The sequence below is a fragment of the Cylas formicarius genome, unplaced genomic scaffold (assembly GCF_029955315.1).
Source record: "Cylas formicarius isolate icCylForm1 unplaced genomic scaffold, icCylForm1.1 PGA_scaffold_7__23_contigs__length_41026272, whole genome shotgun sequence".
Taxonomy (NCBI): Eukaryota; Metazoa; Arthropoda; class Insecta; order Coleoptera; family Brentidae; genus Cylas; species Cylas formicarius.
In genome coordinates this window covers 8,987,676-9,010,612 of record NW_026844352.1, presented here as the reverse complement: position 1 = coordinate 9,010,612, position 22,937 = coordinate 8,987,676, and the positions used below count along the sequence as shown (strand labels likewise).

The window sequence follows — 22,937 nt, the reverse complement described above, 5'->3', positions numbered from 1 at the left end:
TATACGGTTTTCCAGAAATAATAAGACATGTGAAAAAATAAGTAAAATGTCATGTATGGGGACAATGAAAAATATCAGCTCATGCAGCTGGCGTTACAAAGCAAAAAGACGTACTTAGGGGCGCCGACGAACGTAATTGCTGAAGAATATCAGACGATGGTTCGGAATGACAAGTGCATGCTTATTTAGAACATGTCAATAACATCATGTGAACCAACTTGATTGCCAAAATCCACAGAGGATAGGCACCAAGAGAAGCAGAAGAAAAATTAAAATTGATATTGCCATTCCGTCCTTCTTAATTATTTTATTTATTCATTGTATCTGATGAATACGTATTCTCATTACATTCAGTAAAATAAGGTAAACTATAACAAATTTAAATTAAGTGAAAGTCAAATATAGTCAAGATTTTGTCTTATATCATAACTACGGAATCAACACATTTTATTCTAGTTTTAATAATTAAGCAGAAACAATAATTATGTAAATTAAACGGGGGTTATATATTTCACAGAGATAGTAACATCTTATTTGATTGCGAAATTTAGAAAGGAAAATATTATTTTAATTATTAATGTTAATGTTAATGTTTTAAACCTTAATCTATAAAATTCCACATATGCGTGTATTATTGTCAATAAAATACTTGCTTAGTAACTTCATTAAACACGTTAGTGACTCAGAAAGGTTCGACACAACTTTACAGGTATACATTTCGCAATTATAATGATAATAATAAGTCTCTGGGAACTTTTAAATTGTTGGCAGCGTCAATGTTTTGTCTAACATGTAATTCCAAATTCGCAAATAAGATTAGAAATACACATACCTGGCGAAGTTGCCTTTCCCCAAATGCCTTCCCGTAAAACGGTAGTTCCCAATAATGAAAAGCTTTTTATTTCCCAGCTCCAGGGCCATTTCTTTTACGGCAAATCGTGCAACATATCTCGCGAGTCGCAGTTAAAATGTATACAAATCAAATCGAATCAAAAGGAGAACTGACAAACGCTGGCTATACTACAGAAAAGAGACATGAATTCGTCCGGTACGGAAACGTCAATGTCACAAATATTACAATATTCCTTAAGATATTCAACGTTTCTGGAAAACGCATTGATTTCGTTTCAGGTTTTGCGACAAACAACTCTACCGATAGTCCCCGACCGCCATCAAACTTTCCAAAGACAGTTATCACATCGATTGGACATACCGACGGACGTTAAATTTAGCATCTGCAGCTTAGAGAGGAACCACAGCAGTACCGTTGGTCTTATTAAGGTAAACTGATTCATTTTTGAATGGCCTTAAGATGTAGGGTAGATACACATATATCTAATTTAGAAACTAATCAAAACGCTCTCTCAATTCGTCAACTCTTTACAGTTATTGAGTCCAGATCATTTTCGTTATGTTTACTTTTTGAGACAAATTGACTTTACTTTCGAATCATCCACTAAAGAAATATGAACACTACAGTGAAGACAGTGATATTTCTAACATAGGGAGATCAAAATGGTCCAGGTATTTTTAAGAAAGAAAACCGCATACACATTTTAATATTGTTACCTTATTTAGTGAAGAAAATAAACATTAGTAAAGTATTCACCAGGAAAAATTAGAACTATTAGTCCGAATTTTCAAAGTGAGATAAATATAAATTAATAAGTCAGGTATTACAAACTAAGTGTAAAATAAATTAGAACTCAGTGTAGCAACAGTTATGATAAAAAATAATCAACCGTATAATTGGTTTAAACAATCCGAATAATCAACAAAATAATTAGTTTGTCTAGAAAAAACTCGGCTTCAGCACGTGACTCGGTCTACCGCCTTCTGTTGTATTTTGCGTATCTTTGCGTCATTTAAGCTGTCGAGCTCCATAATTGTGGCAGAAACCGCTTCGCTGGTAATAATTTGCTCACTGGTGTTTAAAACAAAACTATATGAGAAAATATTTTAATGGTATTTTAAAAAGGATTAATTATAAAGAGGTCAAAAGATTGAAACTTCTCAAATTATCTTTCTAGAATGAATAAAATATTAATAACATAAAATTATTTCTAAATTTTCTAAGATTCAATATAAATCGACCCAAAATGAAAACGCCACCGGCAGTACTACAACTCACATAGAACGATAATTTCAAACTCCTAAATATTCGTAAAAGCTCTAAAAACTCATTACTTTTAAGTAGTTAAAGTACATAAAATTATTAAACTTTAATCTACATAATTCCGCCAAGACTTGTTTAGTCGACTTTACGGTTTTAATTGAGTTTTATTGCTGCTTATTATACCCTGTCTCATTTGCATGCTAAACCGAAAGGAATTGGAAACAATGTCGTGGGAAGTATTTATCACAGACGAATAATTTTTAATGCTTAATATTTCTTTTGACGAATGTTTCGGCGTGGGCTTCAGTGACGCAGTATCAACATTTTGCAAAATATCTTTGATCTTTAATAAGTTAAATAAACTAAATTTTCCAGGCAGAGGAAATGCCATGCAATGATCGAGAAGAATTTACTAATACTAAACATTCATAGAAAAGCAGTTCTGTTTAAACTAAAAGGCTACACACGAGAATGGCGTTAATCCCAATCATTGTTACTGCTTTTATTGAGGAATGGAGAATGGAGGAAATGAGTAGCTTTAGCTAGTATCCTTCAGAAAATACTTAGAGCAAGGAAAAAGATCTTTGAGATATTAAAATATAAGGGTTTTCTTAAACTCCATCATAAGAACCAGATATTTGATTTGATTTGATATGTGATCTTTTACACTGGACATAAGATACTTACTATTTTCGTATGTATAATAATTTTTTTTTAGCTTATTGCTGAAAAACTAATTCGGGATATCATCCGTGCGTATATTGGGATGTCTCAGACGTTCCGCTTTGCATTTTGAATGCTTTCACTTCGAAATCCATTTGTCTTTATTCATATTTTGAATGGCATTCGTGATATAAATCTAGTCCCACATGATCGTCATATAAACTTGCTCCCACATGAGCAAAAGAAAATTTGTTCAAAATTATTTTTGGAAATAAAAATATATATCAAATTTTTCCCGTTATTTTTTTTTTGTATTAGAGAAAAAAGATGCTTTTCAACTGTCGAGTTTGACAAATACTATAATACCATAATACCATAATACCAAATACTAAAAAAAACATAACAATTTTTTCGGAAGCTTTAAAAGTTCCTGAATGAAAAACTTCCTATAAAAAAAAATTGGGAAGGTCATAAGATCACCTGCAACTAATAGACAAAGGGGAGTCAAAAATTTTAGTTGTGATATTAATAGGATTGGTAAGGATCTAACTTTATATGGCCCAAAAATTTAACACAGCATCAATGGGAAAACAGAATATCTATAATGAGCAGTTATATGGTTTTAAAAATATAAAAGTGTTTGCTTCATTGCCTCATTCAAAACTCAATCAACTTCTTTGCTGCACATTCTCTGGATGGAAATGGCATTGAAGATGAATGATCTTTGGCGAGTTCCACCGTGAAGAACTTTTTGCGGATAAAATAACAGATGGGTTTGGAGTTAAACATTCTGATATCCAAAAACTATTAATTGAATATAACTATAACTAAAATCACAGATAAAGAATGTTTTCTTAAATTTATGTTATATATTATATATGCTATATTGCTCTGCCAATTTAACTATCCTGGACAAAAAATTAGAAGGTCGGCTATTTGTTTGCCTGAACTGAATTTTATCGCCAATTTATTTGTAATTACAAATTTGTATCTTTAGAGTCCTTCAATTGTCTCCCACAATTTTCTGATTGTTGACTGATATTCCAATTTATTTTTTTGTTGCGATTATTAAGATACCCCTTGCAACACGCACACCGATAACCGCAACCCTTTTAAATTGATTTCAAAACGCAAGCATTGAAAACGGCAAGGATCCTTGGTAGCAAACGAACAGCCCGGAAAATTTTTTGCTTACAGTTTTCCATAGTTTTCCATGGTTAAAATTAAATTGTCCTTCGTTGTCAGTTTTTGTTTGTGTTTTCTAGTGGGTCATTGTCCCAGTTGTTACAGCTAACTCAAACCTCTCCCTGCATATAGCGCACGTGAATCCCGCGCAAACTAAAATATATTTTCCTTATGTTGTTGCAGCCAGAACTGTACAAAAAAGAATTGGTCCGGCAGCCCTCGGTCGATAGCAATGGCGGCATCGAAATGGAATACTGCGGAAAATTACACTTCGCCCTAAAATATGACAAAGAGCTGGAAGCCCTCGTGGTAAAGGTAATTCAAATTTGATTTAAGAGGCATCCTCGCGGACCCGGTAGGAAGAACCCCCAACGGTTTGATTTATGACACCAATATAATTGTTACGAACGTAATATATCTAACGTCCGTTATCGTCGAAAGAAGATTTGATGAAAAATCAGACCATTCCGATAATTGCCAGCGAATATTATAATATTAATACAGGGTGTTAATCCAGTTGTCGAGGAACAAACGGCAAAGATTTGCTAAAAAATGCTTGCCATGCCTCAGCGATAAGCCAGACAATAAGGTTTGCCACAGTGCCATACAACTCCGCGTTTTCAGCGGACTTATTATTATGTCTACAAATACTACACAGTGTTTCCCACTAATTTTTAATCATAGGTAGACGACCCCAAAAAATTATTTGTTTCAGTAGTAGTATTTAACAAGTATGAAAAAAAAATTGATTAATCCTTTTGATTTGCCTGCTCACGCAACCGATTATGACCGATTAATTAATTATTATTAGTGTTAACAAAATTTGGCCAATATATCTATCACACTTCCAAAAAAATGATTAAGCAGTCTCATCACTTATTAACTTGTCTCAATTCATTTTTTGTGCAAAACCGAGGTACAAACATTGCAAATATATTACTAATAGTTTAATTCATTACTCAACAATAAATTTAAACACTCGCTATTACTTTAATCAATCCAATTTCCACAGGCTACTGTAACACTATTTACAAATCTTCTGAATTCTTTCTGTGTCGATTATTGATGAACTGAACTTGCTGACGTTTCACCAAACATCCTGTTAGCTTCGTCAGCTGCTTATATACTGTTTGAGGAGTCGGAGCTACAGGAGGGGCATGTCTCGGATGACTGTTTTCCACGTTATTGAAAGGTAGACCTGAGAGGAATTGATTACATGCAAAAATTTAAGTTTTGTCGAATAAAATTTGATATCCGGTTCTGTGATTGTCTTCTGCTGATAAGTTTATTTGTCGTAGTGTTAGGATGCTTTTCATGTTCTTTGAGCCTAGTTGATATTTTTCGTCCGGTCTCTCCCTAGGAGATTATTTTAGCCATACATTCTAATATACGTTTTATCATTTAATTGTAACGTAATTATATTCTCCTATTTTTAAACATTCTTCTCAATAGTAAATCACCATCTGACCCAAAAATCATCGGTAATCAACTCTCTTGTTTGCAGAACCGTAAAACTATCTCAGTTCGAGTTACTGGACATAGAATTAAAACACCGTATATCTGCTCTTCTTTCTAATAATTTCCACATTAAATAAATTAACACTTCACAACCTTCCAAAGACAATGAGCTTTAGAGCAACCCAAACTACAAATCAACCTACTTGTCCAAAACATCTTCGATCTGTTAAAAACAAAATTCATTGGAGAGACCACACGAAAAATATCAACTAGGCTCAAAGAACATGAAGGAGCCTTACGACTAAGACAAATAAATCCATTAGCAGTTACCGAACAAGGAACCGGACATCAAATTGTATTCGATAAAACCAAAATTCTTGCATCTATAAACAACCAATCAATTTAAACCGCGACTCAAGTTTTTACCTTTCACCAATATGAGAACCAGTCAGCCGAAACAACGTTCATTGCCCACCTTTAAGCTCCATCCCCTCAAACAATATATAAGCAGCTACAGAGTAAAATGTGAGTTAGGATGATTGGCGAAACATACAAACACAAACTTTTATTTGCAACTACAAAATAACTGAAAAGCAAGCAAGTAATTATTTTATTTATTCAGTTGTCATATCAGCTCCGCAAAATTCTTTTGTCCCTATGAAATTAACTGTTCATTTGTTATATTTTTATGGTTTATTCGTATGTGACAGAAAATTGCATCATGTGAGTTTTAAAATGTGCACTCTACTAACAATCCAATTTTTTTGGTCCCTGTTGCTTATTAATTGAAATGGAGACAGTTTGCAGCGTTTTATCAAAATTAATACGAAATGTTTGCGGCATACATGTTCTGATTAAATGTCAAGGTTGAGTTGCTTGATAGGCATCGTGACTGTCAGTTTGAGAGTGAGATAGCTAGTTGCGGCCATAATCGTCTTGTTTTGCTGAACAAGGTTTTATTCTATTCACGTCAGTTTTTTATAATTAAATTGTATGATGGCATTTCAATAACCCCCTATACATTAAGCACAAAAAAATCAACAAATGCAATTTTAGCGCCGTCCTTCCAAACAGAAATGAAACAAGTTCCTTAATTAACTTTATAATTGAAGTAGCATCAACTCTTCGCAATAGATTCTATTGTAAAACGCACATACGATCGATGTTGAAACTTTATTAATATCTATCCAGATAAGAACTTTTGCCGATAAACCAATTTCAAACTACGATTAAAAAGTTCGAAACAAAAAGTGTACACACATATTGCCCAAGCAATTTTAACTTTTGTATAAGCAGTTGAGCGTAGGATCAATATTTTATACAAAGTAACCGCTAAAATTCGCAGTTAATTAGACATGAGAACATAAAATGGGGTTAATGGTTTTTAAAGGTTTGGCATTCGAAGGAAGTACTCTACAAAACGCTATGAACGAGGTATCTCCAGTGTGCGAGATTTTAATTCTTCAGCTGCATCTCTGAACGCTCGCGAAATAAATCCGGATTTTATAAACTTTGCGGTTCAGTTCCGTTCAATTAAGGTTACTGTTCAGTCGTTGTAAAAGCTGGTTTATAAAGTGCTCTACTGACAGGCCGCGCGCTATTGTTGATTGGTTTCCGCAATTATGCGAGAGAAAATATTTTGTTAATGTAAAAAAGTATTACTTCCATTGGACTTGATTTTTTCTTGGAGTAAAACTATTCCGTCTATTGATATCGCTTTAATGTCTATTGTCATCTTAATAAAGCACTTCTTCATTATCAGAAATCCTTCTAAGTAAAAAAAAAAACACGTATTCACCACGCCAGTGAAAATTTTAGATAATCCTAATTCTTGAGGAAAAAAGGAAGACCAAAACTATGGTGTTGTATCCAACACGTGAGCATAGAATTTTAAACAACCACGTTTGAGATTTGGAATCGTTTAAAATTTGCTGATTGTGCAAATACTTCAAAGAATAACCCAAACCCGGTACTTCTTGGTGTACCGAGAAATTTAGTGCTGAAGAACAAAAATGGTTTTCTGTAGCAAGAAGAAATCAGAAACGAATGAAATGCGATGTAGTTCCTGTTATTTTTTACTTGTCAAGCAGACAAGAGAATAAGCATGCCTCGGTTAAGTAAGTGGTCAGATATTGACAAAAAACAAGAAAATCTCAACAATAATTACGGGAACACTAGGATTGATAAAAAGTCAGCAAAGCAAAGTTTAACAGGAGACAATACCTACTTGCAGACGCCTTACGAAACATAGTAAAATAGTCCACACAGGAGTAAAAAAGAGCATAAAAAGTGCTTCAACATCGAATGTTCAATGCCACGCAAAAGAAAGACACCCAAAAACTAATTGCTAGGTACCTCTAGAAAGTACTTACCACGTATGAGCTGTTAATATTAATGGGAAGATTATCCTCAATATACTTTTGCATTTTCGATTTAGGCTCATATATAAATAATTATATCTTATCACCAATGTGGTATTTAAATAATGAACTCCCCGTTTTAAAACGGTTGCTGATGATTCTGTTCCACTCGATATAAAAAAGGTGGTAGTCGAAGCGGTAAAAACTCGAGATGGTATAAATTCTAGGGTTAAAAAATTTCATATCAATCAAAATATCATCAATTCGATTATTCAAAAGGATTTGAGTGATTTCGTTTCTCAAAAATAATTGAATTTGTTCAAAATCTTTGAACTACCATTGCAGTGTGGGCTTCAGATGAGAGTTATAAAGCAAATTAAGATTATTTCAATAAATGAAAGTTTTAAATGACGCAGCAGAGCGTTGGTCACTGAATATAATCAGTGTTTGACGAAAAACGAAGAACAGTTATAATACTTGCTGCAAGTTGTCAAAAAATATCGAGATCTATTTCCTGACTAGAACAGATTTTTTTTCTGAAATAGATAATAAATAATCTCAAAGTTTACTAATTTAATGAATAAATTGAGAATATTTATTAAAAACTATGAATCAAGATTGGTTCGAGTAACTACAAGAGACCTTTTTTGTAGAGCTTTACATTTCCTATAAGAATGATTGAAAACACTTCACTATAATTCTTCAATCTTGGACCTCGAATATCTTTGAAATGGTTTGATTTATCTGAAAAGTACAAGGGAACATTTTTCTAGAGCGTTCAATTTCCTATAAAGATTATTAATAAAATTGGTTTAATGAGACTACATCGAAAATGCAAAACTGTAATTAGGATAATGTTCCCATTAATATTAAGAGCTCATTCGTGATAAGTACCTACTAGAGGTACCTAGGAACTAGTTTTTGTTTGTTAGATACAGATCCTAGCCACCCTAATAGAGATAGATATGTTTGCGTATTAGTGATAGCAATGAACTAGTGGAAGAAAAGACAAATAAACAAGCATAGATAATCATAAAGAACATCTTTGGAAGTTTTATTTAGTAAAGAAAAAAATTAAAAAAAAGATATTAACAAAATGCTTCAAAATTTTAATACAATTTAAATCAACAAGTGTTTCGGACACTAACTAATACACTTATGAATCGTTTGGAATTTCTCAAACAACTAACAACAACATAATCTAGGAGCATAGAGACAAATACATTAAAATTTTGAATGAAACGTGATCTAAAATGCGGAATTATAATACAAGAAAAATTTTTACACAGCTTTTACTAAATTATTAATACTAATAAATTTTGTATTTAAGTTCAATGCTTATTTGTAACACGCTCGAATGGCGAAATATAAAATGGGGAAGACGCTTTTATCCGAGCAGATGCACCTGACACCTTGGCGGGTACGGCAAAATTTAATGAAACTTTTAATCCGATTAAAGCCACAATCAAGCTAATTGTTTAGTCAGGCAAAATTGGGACATAATTGTGGTTAAATAAAATACAATTTAGTAACGGCAACGTAATTTTGCTAAGTGATTGTTAAACTCGAAGATACTTTTTTCAGTTCGTGTAGTGAAAATCGTTCCAAAATCGTACTCGCAGATTTAATTTCGTTTTTGCCGATCTCCTTCCCGACTCTTCCGCACTACTCAAGAACGCTGATTGGCACCCAGTGTATAAAAAATGTAGTGCGTATCGCGTATTGATCCGGTATGATGGCGGTTTGTTTAATTAATTTTAGACTAGTACTGTGTGCAATTTTTTAGCTGTTACAGTGAGAAAAGTAAGGGTAGAGAAGTTTTTAAAAACTACATCAACAAAATCAAATTGGAAAATGGTATCCTCTTTAGATTATATTATTGCTCATATATTTTTCAATACTAATTTATGGATTCCTGGATACTGTTTGAGGGAAACAGAGATAAAGGAGGGGAAACATGAGCATTGTCTTTGTCGTACATGCATGGAACGCTGTAAACTCGAATAATGGGAGATTATTTCTAGTTTTTAATCCAATGGTAAAACGTATATGATGGTGTATAGGAATTTAAATTGTTAAGAAAATCTCAAAAGAATTCTAGACCATAAGGCCAAATAACAAAAGTATCTTCAACTTAGCGTCCTTGGTTTAGATGGCAAGTGTCGAGGGCTTTCTTCTCAAAAGCTTCCATAAATATATTTGCGATTGCTGGTGATAATGAAGTTCGATTCATCAACCACCGACGCAGGACGAATCTAGAGGATTTGTAAATAGTATTGCAGTAGCCTACGGATGTTTCTTTGAAAAATCTTTTACATTTTCTGGATGCCTGCAATTCATTGCTAAAAATCGTTAAACAGTATGTATTTCATTCTTGAAAATTTGCACAGTGTCAGCAAAAATTAAATGTACGTTTTGTGTTTAATGTGTGCTAACTTGCGTTACAAATTACCGAAATATCTACTCCCAAAACTCAATTAAAAGTTTAAATTTACATTTACTGTACTGTGCTGTACAAATATTCTGAGCGGATGCGGATTTCTTATCTATCAAATTAATGTGAGTTACTTGGCGCAAATAGTAGGGCGCCTACAGTTCCATGTTAATACAGAGTGATTCACGTACCGTTTCGAAAGTTTAGGAAAACTAACCAAGCTGGGTCTTCAAAATGAGATAGGCGACTGTCGGATCCATAATGTTATATTTTTAAATATTATGGCACATTTAATGTTTCCATATCTTCCGATACCAACGAGAACTTGGAATATCAAAGGGAACATCGTTTATTTTATTATAGATTGCGATGGCACGTAAAAATTTAATTAACCATAAAATTCAACCCAAACCTATCTTCAATGGTTTATAAAGTAATTAATAATCTTTTCTTACGCAGCATAGAAACTCAAAAAATTCCGTCTCTAAGAACCCATGCTTGTATGTAACATTTTTTCACAATTTTGATAATAAATTTACCGAATACAATGAACATTTTAAGTGTCATTTTACCACGTCAGTTTCGCTTCCCACACATCTGAGCTAGTTGGCACTGTTAACGGTAGATCACATTTGATATAAGCGCTATTTGAATATGACGTAAAAGATATATGCAACGGAATTATTTGGATTATTTTAAATTGAAAAATGTAGATTTTCTTAATTTGGCTACCATGTACATTTTTTTTTTGAGAAATCTTTCAAAAATTTTTATTAACATGTCATATAACTATTGTTAATACTTTGCAATTTATTTTAACTTTTCAAATATTTTACCCTTCTTTCTGTCTAAGACTGTTGTCGTAATATTAATTGGCCACGATAACTGTTAAAACCAATGAGATAATGAACTTTATCTTTGACTCAGTCTGTACATATCATAATGCAAAATACCCAAATGGTCCTTGCGAAAGTAAAGATTAATTTTTACTTATGTAGTGATTTTTTTAAAAAGCATTTTTTTTTCAAAAACTGGATGTTGAATAACATTGCAGGTTCCTTTTAACGACGTGTCAAACTTTACGTGAATCACTCTACATATTAAATCACACAAAATTGCGTTTATGTATGCACGACTTTTGAGTTTTTATGCTTTTTTAACACAATCAGGCCGCCGCAACGGCATGTATTATTGTTTTATTATTCCGCTTCAACCACATTTTCTTTTACAGGTTTTCGAGGCAAGGGACTTACCGGTAAAAGACATGAACGGAAGTTGCGATCCATATATTAAACTGTACCTGTTGCCGGACAGAAAGAAAAAGTTCCAAACAAAGGTCCACAGGAAAAATCAGAATCCCGTCTTTAATGAAACGTTTATATTCAGGTAAAAAATTCCTTTTGTTGGATCCACGGTGACTTTTTATTAAATATAAAGCGAACAGTGGGGATCCTGTTAATGACTTCGTCCCTGAACGTTTTGCTCCCCCCTTTTGGCCCCGAAGGTTTTTCATTCCCTTGTTAAATACAACAACGTGTAATAAACGTTTTTGAATTTTGAAATATTTTAGATTACAATCCGGTACCTATAAAACGTTTTGTTATGGACCATACTTCTTCGTATATATACGTATACGTTTAAACCATTTAAAGACACATGGCCGATTAAATTGGATGAAACTAAATTATCATGAGTTAGATTATTTCATTAACTAGTATTTTTCAAGAATCTACAAGTGCACAAAAATGGAGGGCGTATAATTTCATTGTTAATAATTATTTAATTAACGTTATAAGCAAAATAAGTGCATTTTTTCTACAACATTTCGTATCACCTCTGGTAATTTAATTATAGTTGGTTCAGAACATTATATATTTAAATACAATACTTTCATCCCATTTAATCCAACACTAAATAACAATAATAATAGCGTCCTAAAACGATACAAAAATATTACGATGGCGCTCGAGTGAACAGCTGGAATGTCTCGAGTCCATGTAATTAATGCATCTTTCTTTATGGCGTTGATGCATTGAATACAAGCAAATTGTAAAATGTAAACGACTCCAGTTTTCGCTTTGATATTGAAGCACTAAACACGTTTTATGTTTCCTGGCATTGGCATTTTTCACTATTTTATACTTTTCTAATAATGTGCACCAAAAATTGTCATAAATAATTTTGAGATGGAGATGAGATAAATGAAATAATTTAACTATCGTATTTTAAATGGCATAGGCACATTATGAAAAATTTAATTTATTAACGACTGATATATGTTTGAGTATTTGGTTAGTTAGTTTAGTATTCCCGAGTGGACACTTTATATTCAGGTTAATCTAGTGACCAAATTCTCTGACTCTTTGGATGCTTTCCAAAATTTTAATCCAAATCACAACAAGTAAAATGAAAAAGGAGTATCATTTATTTCATCATTTTCCTAAGGAAATGTCTTGACTTGACGTCTGTTGAGTCCAAATGCACTCCAAAAATAACTGTTGGGCAGTATAATTTTTACCAATCTAAATAACATTATTTGTTTTGCTTATACTTACTTAGAACTAAAAAGGAAAGAGAAAATTGAGATGTATAAAGACGTACGTTATGACAAAAAGAGGCGTGTTTTATAAATATACCGACATTTTAAAGCAACAGTTTAATTGAGCTGCTGCTGTTGCCATCTTCATATGGGTCTAGTTCGCTATATGTGACAAATTGCAAAATTTTCGAATTATATAAGGTTGTTCGGAAAGTCATTTCGTTTTTTCCCGTCAGAGGACTTAATTACGTTTTTTCGAAACCAACTTCACACTTAAGCCGCATAACCATTATATGTCTTGAGAGCTGATATTGCAAGGCTTGTGTGTGAAAAAGTTCTATTAATTCTACGCAGTAGTTTTTGGTTGGTGCCCTTTTAAATATGGAGAGCAATAAACAGCATTTTCGTCATATTTTACTTTTTTACTTCAGAAAAGGTAAAAATGCTATCCAAGCGAGAAAAAAATTGACGGATGTGTATGGAGAAGGCGTGTTAACAGTACGCCAGTGCCAGAACTGGTTTGCAAAATTTCGATCCGGCAATTTTGATGTCGAAGATGCACCACGGTCTGGAAGGCCGGTCGAAGCTGACAAAGATGCGATAAAGGCATTCGTTGATGCAAATCGGCGAATAACCACACGAGAAATCGGTGAGAGATTAAATTTGTCGAATTCGACTGTTTATGGCCATTTGAAAGGCATGGGCTTAACCTCGAAGCTCGATGTGTGGGTGCCCCATGTCCTTACGGAGCGAAATTTGTGTCGTCGCGTTGACGTGTGTGATTTGCTCCTCAAACGTCAAGAAAATGATCCATTTTTGAAGCGGATTATTACTGGGGACGAAAAATGGGTTGTATACAACAATGTTAAACGCAAGAGGTCATGGAGCAGAAAAGATGAACCGGCTCAAAGCGTGTCAAAAGCCAACATTCACCAAAAAAAGGTGATGCTCTCCGTTTGGTGGGATGTCAAAGGAATCGTTTTTTTTGAGCTTTTGCGGGACAATACAACGATTAATTCAGAAGTCTATTGTCATCAACTGGACAAATTGAATGATTCACTTAAAGAGAAGAGGCCCGAATTAATCAACAGGAAGGGTGTAGTGTTCCACCAGGATAATGCGAGACCTCACACAAGTTTGGTCACTCGCCAAAAACTTTTACAGCTTGAATGGGACGTACTGCAACATCCACCATATTCTCCAGATCTGGCGCCTTCCGACTACTATTTGTTCCGGTCCCTGCAAAATTTTTTGGATGGCAAAACCTTTACCTCAAATGAAGATGTCAAAAACCACCTGAACCAGTTTTTTGACAGCAAGGACCAAAACTTTTATGAGAGGGGAATTATGTTACTGCCAGAAAGATGGCAAAAGGTGTTGGACCAGAATGGCCAATATATAATTTAATAAAATATTTATTCATTATACGAAAACTGTCTTTCATGTTCCCCAAAAAAAACGAAATGACTTTCCGAACAACCCAATATATTGAAAAAAACATAAACGATAAAACTGAGCATCGAGGAGCTCCTTAGTAATCACATAAAAATCAGACGACATATTATTAAGTTGTCAACACAACGGTCAAAATATTATCAAAATCAAGTAACTGAAAAATGCTTGTTCTACGCGTAACTTCCTCTATGATTACTATATGGGAGTTAAATATGTTTAGCGTTGGAAGTGCTAAAATAGTTTATTGGTTTTAATTTAATATATGTTAAATTCAGTTACTAGGCATCGGAAAACCAAACAGTTTTTCTACGAATTAAGGAGGCGGAAATGGATACCGAGATACGGTTTTAAAATTCCCTTACAATTAAACAAATAGATTAATCTAATTTGTTATCTTTTCATTAGTCCACGCTGTTTATATTTACCCATACAGTCTATCTCACGTAAATGAGCGGTAATATTTACATACCAGAGAAATAGAAAAAAAGCAGCTTCAGGATAATCCCTTGCGGTTGAGCGGAATTCAAGCTCAAAGATTTGCACGTGCCTGTGTTTATATCCAAAACAAGAACCTGTTTTATCTGTATAATTATACCAGGCTAGACACCGGCTTGTAAATTACAGATCGCGATACGTAAAACCTAAATCAGATGTGTTATTGTTTGATAGCCACAAGACTTAATATTGTATTAAAATAGAAAAAAAAATAGAAAGGGAATGTACGAATAAATGCGTTGAAAAATAGTGAGTAGAACATACATAGATAGATTTTGAGAGTTATATATAAGTTACAATTTGCGTTTGAATATTGATAATACAATTTCCAATATAAATTAAGAGAGATTTGTACACAGAAAAAAGTCACACTAAACAGCAAAATCATGGTCCTGCCGATATTCATGAATATTATAACAGCCTTTTGAATAAAGGACCTTCATTACTTTTTCTTTGAAATGCCTACGGTCAATTGGGAGTTCACTATATAGTCACAGCTGTGTTATATCGATCCCCAAAATATAGTATATTTATAATATAAAGGCTCGCCAACGTCAGAACTTTTAAACCAACGAAATGTTTACATGATTCAGTTCTGTTCAGAATAAAGATAATTCTAATAGCTCTCTTCTATAGGATAAAACGCCACCGCCACCCAACTCGATATGCGACATAACATTCGCGAGAAATGCAGTTCGTCGATCGATCATTCACGTATTTAATATGATGTTTTCATGATAAAGATGAGTCCAAGTAAAACCCTAAACATTGAGAGTTTTTAGCTACTCCAACATCATAAGAAAATTTGTTTCCCTGGTTGAAAGCATCTTGGAAGTATATAATTTGAGTTTAGAAGTTTATTTTCATTTTGTTTGCTGAACACCACTCAGTCAGGTATTTATTTTATTTTCTAGATCAATTAGCAAAAAAGACTATTTTAGAATCTTCGAAACAGGCAGGGACATCATTAATGTAAATCAAAAATAGCAGCGGTGCCAAAATAGATCTCTGTGGTACCCCACATTGAATTTCACCCCATTCTGACTTGTGATAATTAAGTTTATAGTCGGACAAAACCACACACTAAATCCGATTAATTAAACATCTTTCCAATCAGCTGTAAGCCAGTGCTTGCATTCCAAAAGCTTTACTAAAGACACACGTGAATCCAACGTTCACAATTTTCTTATCTAAAAAATGTATCGCTCTAGAAACCACCTCAAACATTGCAATAGTAGTTGTTAACAGTCACTTAAAATTTTACTTAAGTTAAAAAAAGATGTTAGCCTACTATATAAAAGTTTTTCAAGAAGTTTACCCGCAGCCGATAGTAGCGAAACAAGCCAATAGTTTTGGAGATCCTTCCCGTTTCGTTTACCTTTGAAAATTGGAACAACGTGCGACTGTTTCAAGCAGTCAGGAAAAATTCCTGACTGAAAAAATTTATTCAATAAAGTCAGTTTAGGAATTTAGCAGAAATTCTATCGTATCTATAGTATCGTAGACGGTAGTAACATTTATTACTTACCATGTGTCTTTTATGGTTGAAAAATTTCGGTCTACTATAGTCTAGTAGTGCTAGTCTACTATAGCAGTACCAACTTTGCTTTTCATTCACCAACACTGACATACATTATGCAGAATAATAATAATATTCTTCAGCTAAGAAACTGTCCTCTAATCTTGACATTATAACTAGCCATATTTTGTCCTCTTCTTTAATGTTATGCTGGACTACTTTTCGCCAGTTCTCTAATGTCACTTCCTCAACGGCTTCATGAAACACAAGCTGAAGGTCTTTCATTTTGAATGTCGTGTTGTCTTAGTACAAATTTAATATATGTAAAAATGCATTGTTAAACAAATAATCTACAGATTCCAAATCCCATGAAGATAAAAGATTTTCTTTTACTGTTATCGGTACCGCTTTATGTTTCTGGTTCTCAGCAAACAATTTCATGGTTTTTTAGTGAAAGTGATTTATGGTTATGCTTTTCCCAGGCACAATCCAAAATTAAAAAAAGTGTTTTTATCATTAAATTACACCTTTGAAGTCTTCATAAAAGACTTTTACTGGTCTGCCTGGACTTTTCCTGCGAGGTTTCACTTAACCTGCTGTCTTTCTCTCAATAAAAAAAAATGATTACTGAAAATTTGCCTATGATTTCTGTGGTCGAGACCCAAATGGAGCGGACTCTTAAATAGCTTATATAACATGTTTTATAGTAGGTATAGTTCATCGTATCCTCACGCAGACTTCTTCGATTTTTCCCTTTCTTTTGTCTATTCTGAAGCTAATGGCATATAATAAAGTGACATCAGATGACAAAACTTTCTAAAAAACCTTTTGTGAGTAATTTGGTATGACATTCACGTTTGGCCCCTCAACACCCTTTCCGCAGGTCTCATTTAATAACAATGCGAAATACTGTAGGGACTGGAACAAAATTTCACAGTTTTACAAAAGTTGTGTCCCTGGTTGGCATCATGCGAGATTGTTTATAGGCCTTTGAAATATATTACAAAGGTTTTACCGGAACAGACGAAGCAGAACAAGTAAAGTAAAGCCGCCTTGGGTTTTATTCGGAATTTGAAATTCATGTTATAGTCCCGAAGTGATGTTTCCGAGATTTGGTTTTTCCCCGCATTCGATCACGTTATTTTCCCTGTACAAGGTCGACGCGTATTATTTGGGAGCTTTTTGCGGTGCGATCTTAAAAATTAAGAGCTGATTTATTGTGTATCGACGAGGAATGTACACCCTACTTTGCTTGTTTAATCCCAACTGACACGTGCAGTTCTCGTTCGTTTTGCCGATTGTCTTAAAAAAAAATTATACTAGGAAATGAACTAATTGATACTTACAATTTACCTGAAAAATACTCCTCTACCAATATAAGATCGAACATACCACCGACCTTAAAATCACCAAGTGTATTTTGACAAAATAACATTTTACTGTAATTAATGGAAGAAGAGAAAACAAAGAAGATTTAATTCGTATTTAGTTTCGAACGCTGCTGAAGCGTGTTCAAGTAATCGTGATGCCACCGCATCAAGAATTCACTGCGCAATCATTACACCAATTCCCAACTTTGCAAAGTATTAATATCAGCGTTCGGTATAATCCTTAAAAGGTAGAGAAGTAAGAGACTCCAGAGTTAAAAAATGCCCTGGAGTCAAGCGCTCATGTCATTAGGGTCACTACTCAAAAGGTGTAAAGGTCTTGAGTTTAGAACAGACTTGATGCAACAGTGTAGTGTACATTTCCTAGAACGTTAATATGTTTAGCCCTATTGACCGAACCAGGTGATATTTCATGCTACGCACACCAGCTTCCCATAACCCTCCGAAATTAAGTGCTGATAGCGTACCATTTGATTTTTTCCGTCTCAACAGCGTTTTTAATGAGCTCTACCAGTTGTCTACTGGCGCCAATAAAATTGGTGCCACAATCTGAGCGTCCTCTACCTGCGATAGACAGGTTTAAAGCACCAACGAAAGTGTCTTGACGCCAAAACAAACAAACACACGATCGACATATAACCAGCCCAGAGATGTTCTCTCATCAAATTTCTATACAAATCCAACAAAGCTGGGTTATGATACAATCTATTTTCTAAAGAATAAAGTCTGCGTAAAGCTAAATTTTTTGATTCTCCAAAAATTGGGTTCTTCTTTTCTCGGATAGAAGAATCTCTAAAATGGGTTTTCTTGTATAGGTTTTCACTGGCGATACCGTTTTGATAATAGGTACGCATTCGACCGCCCATAGCCGCTTAATATTATCATTTTTCGACTCCAAAATTTTTGTAGAATACGTCGGCAAAGAAGCGACATTAGTTTTGTTCAAAATCTTAGATTTTCCTAGAGCAACCCAACCAAAAATTGTTTCAATAAACATGGGCCCTTCCGGGTCAGAGAAATTCATCTTATTATTTTTCATAATAGATGTAAACTCCGCTACCCCAATTAGCAAATCGATATCGGCAAGCTTCCAAAATTTCCTATCGGCCAGTACAAAAGTATCAAAGTATGGCATATGCGGAATATTCGCTGAAATACTTGGCAAAAATTGTTGGAAGGACCAAAGCCCTTAAAAGCAACTGTGTTTCTGGTGAAAAATGAGGCTTGACAATACAATTAACAACCCCTTCGCCGTTACGAATTCTTGATTGCCAATGTTCGCTATATGAGTTTTACATCGTTCGCGAGGCAGCCCAAGACACATCAGACAATCTCCCGGAACAAAATTGGATGCTGAAGCGGAGTCATGCAAAACAAGAATTGACACAAATTCAGCGGTAGGAAAAATTGACACTTCAAAAATTAACTGCAAGACGCTAAAGGATGTTCCGCCCCCTATATCACGAACAAACAACTCCATCAGCTATAAAAACACCAGGTGTTGATTATGATTTCTTAAATGAGGCGCACGTATCTTTATTTGGATATGAAATTTTGAAATTATTTTTAACCTGTATTGCAGTTGAAGTTCTTCAACCAAAAATAAATACAGGTCCTTATTTGACGGTTGTCCCTTCGAAGTTCCATTACTACCATCGCTGGTTTTTTTGTTAACAAATTCGAGTTTAAATCTATTACGCATGTTGCTTAGAATTTTGTACAAAAGCAAATTAAATTTTACCTGATTTTTGTACATTGCGAAACGGGTGCGGACGAAGAACCAGTACCAACAAGCTCGAAATAAATCGCTTTGAACTTCATCCTATTGTAAAAATTCTTATTCCCCCAAAGCGGAAGTTAAAATTAAGATATTGTTATGAAGTTCTTGAAATTTTGTATATTCTTTCAATGTATCTTCATATCTACCCTTGAGTTCATAAATTGGCCAGTAATCAGACTTGGCTTTTACAGCTAAGGAGTATGCCTCTTTAATACTATTTAAACGATATATCTATTTAATTTTTCAGTATTGGAAGCCGAAAGAGTGGGTGCCATTCTCCAACAACAAAATGGACAAAAAGAGACCCGAAATTTTCTAAATTGCCACCTACCTATAAAATGTAATCAGTTATTTAGGTTAAATTAGGAATCCGAAAATGAGGCTAGTCAAGATTTAAACCCGGCTAGAATGCCTCGCAAAGCAAAAGTGAAGCCAATTGGATTTGCTCTAAACTCCGATATATTAAACACGAAAAAAAAAAATATTTCAAGGCCATATTACCATACAAAATTTTGCCTCAGCGAAAGTGAAAAAAAATACATACATATATTAATCGGATTTCAACGAAAATCGATAAAAAAATAAAACGAAGTTTTTGATTGCGGAGCAAGGAAAATTGTAAAATCTGTAAAATTAAATGATTTATTTGTCCAACTTTTTACCTGGATCTTTTCTCGACTTTTGTAGATCCAAATACGACAATATGAAAGGCACTTGATCGAGAATAAAGAAAAATCCGGGGAAACTCTTGTGTAATCACCGATTACACAATTATTTTGCGAAATATAATATCCGACTCGAAGGACCAAATTTTGTATCAACACAGAATGTAAATCCTACCTTGCTACCAGCGTCGCAAAAAAGAGCCTGGCTGCACCTGGCTAGAGGTTAGGCAAATTTGTAGTAAAAACAAAATAAATAATACTTACAATTTACCCGAAAAATAGTACTCTACCAATAAAAGATTGAACATATTGTTTACCATAAATTAGCGAAATTTAACAATATTCAATGTAAACTAATTCGTAGAGATACTAACCAATTTTTTTTTGTAATTAAAGTCTATTTTAGAAAGATATAGAGTAACAAAACCTTATTAGGTATACAAGTATCTCCTTTTATAAAAGCGTCCCGGTAGACTACCCGTAAAAAAGAGACAACGTTGTTGTAACAATATATTAAGAAAAATCCACCATACAGAAATCATTTTAAAGAAAAAAATCAGTTTTCAGAAACACGTATGGCTTAGGAGTATGGCTTTTTTCATTTATGGAAAAGTTTGATGCTTTAAAATTTTAAAACTAAAATACTATAACCAAACATATTGACTTTTAAGAGAGCCGTTTGTTTAAAAAATAATTCCTTAGCATCAATAAATCGGTCTAAATAATATTGGAAATATAAACATATTTTGAGTTCATTTCAAGAAGAAAACAAAAAATAATTCTGTGCAAACATAAATAGTCTATAATAAATACACATCTATCTATTAATTTTTGTCCCCGCAAAAAACGAAAAAGGTGAAAAAAATATTTGTAAAAGAAAAAATTTTTCTGCTGTTTCAGCGTGACTTACGAAGAACTACGAGATCGATATCTGCAATATTCCGTCTACGATTTCGACAGATTTTCTAGGCACGATCTTATAGGCCACGTAGTTTTCAAGGGCCTGTTAGATATTGCGGACCTACAGCAAGAGATCGAATACACAATGAAAATTTTATGTCCACCGAGGGTAAGTATGTATGTATATATATATATATATATTCTCACGTATTGATTCACGGATGGAAAAATGTGATGACACTATATTCCGGGATATCATCCGTTCGCTCGTTGAACTCCGACTGGAATCCTGCATCCGACTGGAATCCTGCAAATCTTGCATCCGACTGGAATCCTGCAGACGTTTCGCCAAAATCTCACTTGGCATCTTCAATGCTCGCGCTCCGAAAACACTGTTCGAAGTGTTTTCGGAGCGCGAGCATTGAAGATGCCAAGTGAGATTTTGGCGAAACGTCTGCAGGATTCCAGTCGGATGCAAGATTTGCAGGATTCCAGTCGGATGCAGGATTCCAGTCGGAGTTCAACGAGCGAACGGATGATATCCCGGAATATAGTGTCATCATATATATATATATATATATATATATATATATATATATATATATATATATATATATATATATATATATATATATATATATATATATATATATATATATATATATATATATATATATATATATATATATATATATATATATATATATATATATATATATATATATATAATGTGGAATTTAGAGACTCCTGTACCGAGTTAGATAACTAAATAAAAACTACGAAATCAAAAATTTTCTTCCCGGGATATTTGTGTCCATAAAAAGGGTCGCTCAAGTGGAAATTTTCACAAACCATAAAATGAATGAAGCATAGTTTTCACAAGAATAATATTCATATCTCCTAACTGGCCGTTCTTTTAATAATTACTCAAAAACTTTTCAGCTGATTTTGACAAAACTTTGCACTGGCATTTGTTGTCGTAAACATCATTATTTTGTTTTTTTTTTTAATTTAATTGAATAATTTTTGTAAACCAAGCAATCAAAGCAAAATTTTTTATTTTTTACCTTATTTGTGTGTAGATTAGTTTAAAAAACGAAAATAGGCTTTTTACTTTATGCACCTGGAATATAACAATTAATAATGCGTCAGGATTATTTAGATTTATTTAATTAAAAAACGGATTATTTTCGTAAACAAATAGATAAATATAGATGACCACAAACATGCAGAGCAACGGTTTCTAATTTTTATTTTGAAGACGAAGATAGATACAAAAAAATGACAGGAACAAAAAAAGTTGTTGTTATTGGTCAGGGACGCCATTGCATTGGGATGAATAAATAATTTCATTTTAATTACACAAAATAACAACTGTTTTCACGACGTATAAGCGAATATTTTATAAAGTTAGGACACAAAGCGTATCTAAAAAGACTGACTTATAAATATACCCTTCAAATTTTTGCATTGCATTCTGAAACAACATGTATAAAACGGTTAGAGCAAATTTTAAAAAGGGTGAAAATTTACGATTGCAAGCTGAAATTGTCATGCGATACTAATCATAAAAATGTTAATTTTAAAACAAGCTGTTGTAGCAATTTACCCCTCCAGTCCCGGCAATATTACGCAAAAAAAGGAACCCCGTTAAAATATATAGCCTTGGCGTGTAAAACTCACAGAACGCGATATGTATAAAATAAAATGTTGCATAATAGATGCTAGGTAAAATAGCCAATTATACACCGACACATTTCGGATATTTCCGGGATATTGCCATGCGGGTTTGTACTCTCGTGGAAGTACAATTCGTGAATAGTTTGGATAGTTCCTCGGGATCAATCAATTTTACTCTGCCCACTAGTGGGGTGAAGCTGGTGTGTAACGTGATTTATGAATACGAATTCTAATAAAAATTTTTCTTCTGTCTACCCTTTGCTTCTACATTTTACTTAAAAGTAAATGCGTTTTTTCTAA

At 33.5% G+C, this 22,937-nt stretch overlaps 1 protein-coding gene across 1 annotated transcript in view; it reads left to right on the top strand.

The window, feature by feature from the left end:
* Positions 1 to 22,937, top strand: part of LOC132704457 (synaptotagmin-10-like) — a 111,802-nt gene that overhangs the window by 73,894 nt on the left and 14,971 nt on the right. Inside the window, exons 4-7 of the mRNA XM_060674465.1 lie at positions 1,132 to 1,281; positions 4,148 to 4,279; positions 11,448 to 11,602; positions 20,958 to 21,126. Of these exons, the coding sequence (XP_060530448.1) occupies positions 1,132 to 1,281; positions 4,148 to 4,279; positions 11,448 to 11,602; positions 20,958 to 21,126 (606 nt within the window). The remainder of the gene's footprint in view (positions 1 to 1,131; positions 1,282 to 4,147; positions 4,280 to 11,447; positions 11,603 to 20,957; positions 21,127 to 22,937) is intronic.